Source organism: Chaetura pelagica, unplaced genomic scaffold, assembly GCF_000747805.2.
Source record: "Chaetura pelagica isolate M959 unplaced genomic scaffold, ChaPel_1.0 scaffold405, whole genome shotgun sequence".
Taxonomy (NCBI): Eukaryota; Metazoa; Chordata; class Aves; order Apodiformes; family Apodidae; genus Chaetura; species Chaetura pelagica.
Window position 1 is genome coordinate 5,396,563 of NW_009953489.1, and position 8,243 is coordinate 5,404,805.

Genomic DNA, 8,243 nt, shown 5'->3' on the forward strand with positions numbered 1-8,243 from the left:
CCAGCCGCGCTGCAGCATCTGTGTGGCTGCAGGGACAAGGACGCTCAGAGAGGTGGTGTTAAGACCAGCCTCCTGGGCCAGGAGCAGCCATCCTGTACCCCCAGCTGGGCAGGCAGACTCCTCTGCCTGAGCATGCTGGGATCAGACTGGAATTCACACCTCTCAGCCAGCACCCGTGCCTCCAGCGCCCGACGGCTCCAGTTCGTGGGTTGCTGAGGGATTTCCTGGGGAATCTCCTTGAAACACAAACAGCACCAATGAGATTCCGGTGGGGAACAAGAACCCCCAGATCCCAACAGCCCAGTTATCAATGAGAACCTCCCCAGGGGCTGGAGGAGGTTGGGAAACAGGAGCAAGCAAAGGAAATAGATCCTCTTTACCCAGTGGCAAGGAGGGCTATACCCACATGGCTTTCCCACTCACACACAGTGCTGGTCACATCCCACCCCACCAGTCCTGGACATTCCACTGTCCGGCCAACATGGCCACCAGCCCCCACCAGGAGCCTGGGGCTGGTGGAAGCCCTCACCATGGTAGTCAGGGTGTCTGCAGCATCCAGAATCTCCTGCTGTGTCGACTGCAGCACGGCCCTGATCTCCGACAGCAGGACACAGGTCTTGGGGGGCCCATGACTGGAGCAGCCGGTGGCCCAGCTGGCATTGCTGAGATGGCCCTGGGCAGTGGCCAGTGCCCCTGCCAGCTGCCCCACCTGCACCAAGAGGGCAGCCCGGGCACCTGCAGGCAGCACAAGCAGCTGCTTGTTGCTCACAGAGGTGCTCAGGGCTCCCTGCTTGCCTGTGGGGCTGCCCCTTGCCCAAACACTGAGCCCCTACCTACTAATGAAAGAGGAAGGCAGCCCCTCCTCAGTGCTCAGGAGGGACCCAGGGATGCAGCACCCAAAGAGCTCCCCATATGCTCAGCCCCTGGTAATGCCCACCACCCGCTTCAAAACCTCATGGGCACAAGCATTCCCATGGTGCCCCATTCTACACAAAAAGGCATGGGCCCCCCCAGCTGTCCTGCCCCTCCCAGTCACCCCATCACCTGTGCTGAGCCCAGCACTGACCTGAGACCTCCTTGCACCCACCCGACACGTCACAGCACGCTGTGGGAGCAGAAGGTCTCCATGGGGGTGACATGGGGCTCCCCACATGGTAGAGAGAAGGGCTGTCCCCAGTACCTTGCAAGAGGTGAGGGCTGGGCAGCCCATCTCCCCGGGGTGCATCTCCCAGCATAGTGGACTGGCCCAGGTGGGCATCACAGCCTGGTTTCTGCAGCCATTCCTCCATCTCCTGCAGCCTGGTCTTCAGCCGCTCAGCCTGCAGGCGAGATGTGGGGGGACACAAGGGGGACAGTGAGGCAGCACAGAGGCCGGGGTGCTGCACCCACCTTGGAGGGCATGGGCTGTACCTCATCCTTCACCAGCCCATAGCAGGCAGGACACTGCTGGCAGCGGGAGCTCGGGGGGTCCAGGAAGAAGTTGGCCTGGCACCGGTCACACTTGTAGCCCATGAAGCCGGGGTGGCAGAGGCAGGTGCTGTTCTCATGGCACTGCGGGGTGAGGGAGCCGAGCGGGGAGCAGTTGCAGGCTACAAGGGAGGCAGAAAGTTGTCAGGTGGCAGATGCCAGTCCTGGTTTTGGGACCAAGGTGCTGTCCCCTCCCTGTTACCTCGGCAGCCCCGGGCAGAGAAGCCGAAGAAGCCGTGTTGGCACCGGTCGCATTGCTTCCCCGTGACACCTGGCTGGCAGGAGCACTGCCCTGTCACTGCATCACACACACTCTCCCGTGACCCCGTGGGGTGGCACTGGCAGCTGTGACCAAGGGGTGGAGCGTGGTGAGTGAGCCATGTGTGCAAAGAGCAGAGAGACCAGAGCCAGGGGCACAGAGCGACTGCTGTCCCCTCCCAGCCCCTCTCTCTGCCCCCACTTCCCTCTTGCACCCCACGGCAGGTTGCAGGTTGTAGTAGCCAGGCTGGCAGAGCCCACAGGCTCTGCCCCTCAGGTGTGGGAGGCAGTGACACTGGCCTGTGCTGGGATCACAGCCATCCAGCCCTGGGGCTGAGCCGTCGGGGTTGCAATCACAAGCTACAGGAGACAAAATGCTGCTTGCATCCCAACGTGGGGCTGGCAGATGGGACAGTGGGAATGGGGCACCTCCACAGCGTGGAGGGCCACGTCCCCCCATCAAACCGGGCTTGGAGAGACTGAGTTCCTGCAGACCAAGGTATCTCCAGGGAAGGGTGGCAGTGAAGGAAGGGACCAAAGGCCATTTATGAGCATTTGGGGGCAACCCAAATCATCCCTCAGCCTCTGAACACACTGGGCATCCCCTTGCCATCCTCTTCCTCCACTGCTTTGGCCACCGTGGGACCTGGAGGAGCAGGGTCAGTCCGTGGGGTTTGTAGGTACCTGCACACTTCCCAGCAAGGTCATGAGCCATGGCATCCCCATAGAAGCCCGGCTGACACCTCTCGCAGTGCTCTCCTGTGGTGTTGTAAAGGCAGCGCAGGCAGCGGCCGGACACGGGGTCACAGTTCCCCACGGCGTTGGGATCCACGTTCCCGTGACACTGGCAGGGCACGCAGGGACGCACGGGACCCCTCTGCCCCAGGGGGTCCCCGAAAAACCCATCGTCACACAGCTCGCAGCGTTTTCCTGGGTAAGATGAGGAAGCGGGAAGGGTCTGGCTGTGCTGGCACTGCCCACAGCCCCCTCGCCCACCCACACTCAGCCTCACCTCTCTGCCCTGGGGGGCAATGGGTGCAGACCACCTCCCCACTGCCGGGCATCTCGGTGCAGGGCGAGTGGCCGGGACAGGGACATGGCTTGCAGTCATCAAAATGTCCTGTGAAGGGGTTGCCATAAAACCCGGGGCTGCAGCGCTCGCAGGAGGGACCTTCTGTGTTGTGCAAGCACTGGCAGTGCCCTGCAAGGAGGAGAGTGGAGCTGAGGGTCTGCAAAAACCCAGCCCCGAGTACCAGCAGGAGCTGCAGGAGGGATGAGGAGCCAAGTGTGGAACACCGCGGGTGCTGAGAGAGATGCACAACTCTGCCAAGGGTCAGGCTGGGATTGCACATCCCCAACCAGGACTCAGAACATTTTCCCTCCCTTCTTCATCCTTGCTTAAGGGAGAAGGATTGGGAGAGGGTGTTGGGGTCCCAGCACCAGTCCCGTGCTCCCCAGTGGCGCAGGGACAAGGCAGCGCTGGCACGGGCAGGCAGCACCGCCGACGTGCACCGACTTTGTTGGCGCCTGCGATAATGGACAACACATATCCCAGCCACGAGGCCCCTCGTTTCCAGCTCGTCATGGAAAACAAGCAGCCACCCGGCACCCAGCGGGGAGACAGCGTCTCCTGGCGAGCCCAGCCGGTGAGTCACGGTCTTCCAAAATCAGCTGGGAGGAGGAGGAGGAGGAAGGATGCTCAGGGAGCCCCCCCCCCACCTCCAGGCAGATGCTCTGCTTGACTGGATGGAAAGCAGGAGCCAGGAGGAGGAGGTTTTTTGCCCCTTGATTAGTGGGGTTGGGTCATTCCAGGCAGGTTGCACAGGAGGGAACGGGTATTTTTCCATTTTCCCCACATCCAGGCAAAGCCGGATGATGGAAAAGAAAGGAAAAGTGGGTAGCGTGAAGGAGTGGAAAAATAAATGAAAGGAAACATGTGGGCTGGCTTGGACTGGTAGATCAAAAGCTTGGCCCCATCCCTGGGGATTGTGTGGTCTGTGGCCCCAGCCCCAGCTCCCTGAGCTGAGGGTGAGTCTGCAGGGGCTGCAGTTCCCCCTGCCGTGTTCCCGCCGGCAGGGCAGGGGCACTTGCTGAGCAAAATGCCACTTGCAGCCCTTTCCATCCCTGCCACACACGGCTGTCACTCCTCGCTGAGGGAAGCCAGCAGCAAGGAGCCCCAGGGGCTCCGTCTGGGTACCCACAGCACCAACTCATTTCCAAGCTCTTCTCAGCACCCACCAGAACTGCTGCTTTCTGCAGGGCAGGGTGGGGGGGCGAGGCAGCAGCTCAGCAGCCCCACATGGCTTTGCTCTGCCCTGCCCTTCCCTGGGCCGACAGCCAGGCTGCTGCTGGATTCATACAGCTGCCTCAAGCTGCTGGGCAGGGGTTGGATTTGCAGTCCTGCCCCCCATCCCCTGCAAAAACCATCTAGACACTTTGCCTGGCAGGAGAGGGGAGAGACTCCGCCCTGTGAACCACCCCAGACACAGCCACATTGCCCTGAAAACTTGGGGCTTGCTTTTTCTTCCCTTCAAGTCACAGTCCCTGCTGCAGTCATGCACCTCTGAGCTGGACTTGGAGGCAGAGCAGGCCTTGGGCTGGCAGCATGAGAGCTGGGTCCTCTGGTGCCTTCTCACCACCTGAGCACTGCTGTATTTTCCTGCTGTTTTACCTGTTTCTCTGCTCAGGTTCACCCCAGTTTGCAGGCACCAGGGCTGTGCCCAGCCCTCCCCCAAAACTCTGGCAGGGTTGCAGCCTCTAAGACCCATTGTGGCAAAACCCTCTGCCTCTCTCCTGCCTCCCTACTCCTCTGAGGACCAGCACCCTGCCTTTCTCCTCCTTTAAGGTCATAAAGTACTATGAAGGATGCCCCTCATATTATAAATTACCACAGTTCTTGCAGTTCACTAATAATCTCTGTGTCTGCAGTTATGAGCCCAGTCCCTATGACCAGCCAAGCAATCCAGCTTCCAAGTTCTGGGTACCACAACCTCATGGATGGTTTCCTTCATCCCTCAGAAACAAGCAGAAACAAAGAGATTTGTCACCCGTGCACGCCGTGACAGGGTCAGTAACAGGCCTGGGGGGTACACACCTGTGAGGGGGTGACAGTCCCCGTGCTGGTTGCAGGTGCAGGGTACACAGCTGCTGAAGGGGTTGCCGAAGGGGATCTCCCTCTTGAAGCCAGGTGCACAGGACTGGCAGAACTGCCCAGCGTAGCCCGGGGGACACGTGCACTCCTCCACCCAGCCTGCCTGCAAGCCCAGCCCAGGGTGAGCCGACGTGAGCTGGACCTGGCTCAGGGACAGCCTGCCTGCAAAAGAGAGCAGTGTGAGGGTGGGATGGTGCATTGCCCTGCTCTCTCCATCTTGCCTGGAAATGCTCCAAATAGGCACAGGAGACCCCTGCAGAAAATACCTCCTAAAGAGCCCAGGGTTGTTTACAGAGAGAAGCCAGCCCCTGCCCCAGGAAGCCCTCTTATCCCTGAGAGCCTGATGCTGCCCTGATGTCCCCAACCCAGCTTGGTCCCCATGGGGACATTGCATGAGGCACCCACCTGGCACAGGGCCGTGGCTCACACGGAGGTGAAGGGCAGTCAGGTTGGAGAGCAGGCGCTGGAAGCTGAAGGCTGACAACAAAGGCTCAACACCCTCCTCTGCCTCGTGCAGCCTGTTGGAGAAGGAGCAGGGGATGTAGGACAGGGCCAGCCTAACAGTCACCCACCACAGGACAGCTTGGCTGGGTGCAGTGTTGGGAGCACAGTTAAATCCCTGAAGGGAGCAGGGCTGAACTCTGGCGGCTCAGGGAAGGTCAGACACACCGTGTCTCAAACCCAGCCAAGGCTCCCCAAAATGCCACAATGGGTACCTGAATGTGACAGCCTGCTTTCCATGCTGGAGTTGGCTCTCACTGCTGGACATGGTGATCTCCATCCCCTCACCCTCCAGCACCAGCTGCACACGGAGCAGGGGCATCCCAGTCTCCTTCCCCATCCCGTTCCCTTCCACTCCCAGCAGCACAGACAGGAGCTGCCCATAACTGAGACGCTGGTCCTGCAGGAACTTCTCTGTGAGCGGAAAGAGAAGCTGAATCTGTAGGACACAGATGTGCCTCTGCATGGTCCTATTCCCACCAAGCATCCACGGTCACCCTCCTAGAGGGTGGCCACAGAGCCAGGACCCCAGGAACCTGGCACACACAATACCTGGTGCGATAAAATCCACCGGCTCCTCCCCGTGCCTCTCGGTGATGATCTCCCCGGCAGCCCAGCGCAGGGGCAGGTCCCCGGTGCCCGGCGCTGCTGCAGCCCAGCCCTCCAGCCCTGCGGACAGCACACGGTGGCAGCGCGCAGGAGAAGGGAGCAACGAGTCCCCACGAGCTTGCACCACCAGGGTGCTGCTTTTGGGGGGTCTGTCCCTCTTCCTCAGACTCTCCAGGGTCTTCTTAAGGGGGCTGGTGCTTTGTAACACCCTGCTCTGCTCCAGCTCTGTGTTCTCATTGCTGGAGAGAGGCCCTGCCTGCTCCCCCATCTGTTTACTGTCTTAGATATGGAGGAAATTATTATCTTTAAACTTTTGCCCCCCTGTATATGCTGTGGTTCCAACATTACCATGGGCTGGAGAACACAGGAAGCCCAGGGAGTGACAGGGTGTAATTGCATTAAATTGATTTCTTTTGGAAAGAAGCTCGACTGCCTCCCCCTGCCCCCATCCCCAGGGCCAGTTATTTCCTGCAGCCCCAGGCACCTGCAGGATGAATACTTGGAAATCCCTCCCCAGCTCGGTTATCAAATGATCCCAAACTGGGACCCTTTCACCCAGCACAGGAAATGCCCAAGTTGATCCAGCTCGGCTGTGGATCAGAGGTTTTGGGGAGCAGGGCTGTAGGGAGGTGTGTGGCTGTGCTGAGCCTTTTGCAACACAGCCCAGGGCTCTGCCAAACCTCTCCCTAAAGGATCAGCCCCAAACTGGCTGCGTGAAGGGTGGAAAAGACTCCCTTTAAAGCCTGGCTCCGTTTCAAGGCCACGGAAGACAAACAGAGCGGCACAGGGGCTTTGCAGCGCGGTTCAAAGGCAATCAGGATAAACCGGCAGGCACATCAGCATCCATCTGCTCGCTGGCGTGTGCCCCCCGCCGGGGTAGAAGCAAGGCAGGGAGCCGGGCTGCCCGCCATGGGTGCTTGTACCTCGGTGGGACACGGAAAGGGGGGGTCCTGGTGGGCAGGGACCACGGTGGGAGCCCGCAGCCGGGGCTGCACGCGTCGGGCTGTGCGGCAGATGGCAGGGTTTCCCCGAGCATCCCGCACACATCCAGCCCTGCCACGCACAGCCCTGACTGTAGCTGAGCTGGAGCACCCCAACCCGCTCCCCCGGGCCCTGTCTGCCCTGTCTAATCCCAGCCGAGGAAAGGGAGAGGAGGGAGTAAGGGGGAAAGTTCGCACCAGGCTCTGTTCTTTTTGGTTTTATCTTTCTGAGCGGACTGTTAGTGCTTCTGCAGTCCCTGGTGTGGTGAGATGGCTGTGCCTGGCCCTGCAGCCCCCCCTGAGCCATGCACAGCCCCAGAAGCAGGTTGGTATGGAGGCACCTCGTCCCCACAGAGCTGGGGGCAAAAGCAGAAGTTTAACAGCAAAACAGGAGCAAGCCAGAGAAATCACCCTCAGCCATCACCACCAGTCAGCCCCAAAAGGGGATGCTCAGCCCCAGATTTCCCAAACTGCTGGATTTTTGTGGCTGGAGTTGGCACAGCTGTGCCCTCCATTTCACCCAGACCTAGGAGGTTGGTACCTTGGCTGAAGTCAGAGCTGATGTGTGTCACCTCGTAGCCACCTGCAGCCGTGCAGGCAGTGGAGTGGCCATAGCAGAAGCAGCTGGTGCAGCCAGCAGGGTTGTGAGGCTGCAGGTTAAACCAACCTGGCTGGCACCTGGGCATGGGGAGGAAACAGGGGTACATGGCATGGGGCTGGCAGAGCCATTGGGGGCCACAGCAGCATCCCAGGGGGATGCTGGTGGCAGTTCTGAGGGAGCCCAGTCTAAGTAGTCCAGAGGGATGCAGCCCCATGGCCTCACCAGCCAGCCAGGGCCTCTGCAGGCAGCAATCCCCCGGGAATTGCAGAGCCCCTGTGATGGGTGGTGTGTAGGGGCTGGGGAAGCAGCAATGCCCCACAGGAGGGAAGATGCCTGCCTTGCACTGGTCACCAAGCCCTGGCATTGACACCAGCTTGGAAAGGGTTGGGATGTTCCAGCCCCATCCCCTGGTGCTTACCTGTTGCACAGGTGCCCCTCCACCCTCTCCTTGCAGGTGCAATGCCCCGTGTTGGGGTCACAGGTGCCCACACTGCCCGCGGGGTCACAGGTGCAGGGTCTGGATGGGGTGAGATGAGGGGATGAGATGAGCCCTGGTCCCATCCCACTGCTCCTGCCTGGGCTCCTCCTCACCTGCAGCCCCCCTCGCTGAGGCTGTGGAAGCCTTCCTTGCAGCGCTCACACTTCCAGCCCGTCACGTTGGCCTTGCAGAGGCAGG

The 8,243-nt window shown here is 60.5% G+C and overlaps 1 protein-coding gene across 1 annotated transcript in view; it reads right to left on the bottom strand.

Annotated features, from left to right (window-relative positions):
• The window catches only part of LAMC3 (laminin, gamma 3), a 21,639-nt gene that overhangs the window by 5,550 nt on the left and 7,846 nt on the right, over positions 1-8,243 (bottom strand). Inside the window, exons 5-19 of the mRNA XM_009998985.1 lie at positions 8,159-8,241; positions 7,986-8,084; positions 7,508-7,644; positions 5,930-6,046; positions 5,593-5,791; positions 5,282-5,394; positions 4,820-5,038; positions 2,738-2,926; positions 2,410-2,655; positions 1,934-2,085; positions 1,670-1,814; positions 1,411-1,589; positions 1,181-1,319; positions 530-735; positions 160-236 (exon numbers count right to left, since the gene is read on the bottom strand). Of these exons, the coding sequence (XP_009997287.1) occupies positions 160-236; positions 530-735; positions 1,181-1,319; positions 1,411-1,589; positions 1,670-1,814; positions 1,934-2,085; positions 2,410-2,655; positions 2,738-2,926; positions 4,820-5,038; positions 5,282-5,394; positions 5,593-5,791; positions 5,930-6,046; positions 7,508-7,644; positions 7,986-8,084; positions 8,159-8,241 (2,300 nt within the window). The remainder of the gene's footprint in view (positions 1-159; positions 237-529; positions 736-1,180; positions 1,320-1,410; positions 1,590-1,669; positions 1,815-1,933; positions 2,086-2,409; positions 2,656-2,737; positions 2,927-4,819; positions 5,039-5,281; positions 5,395-5,592; positions 5,792-5,929; positions 6,047-7,507; positions 7,645-7,985; positions 8,085-8,158; positions 8,242-8,243) is intronic.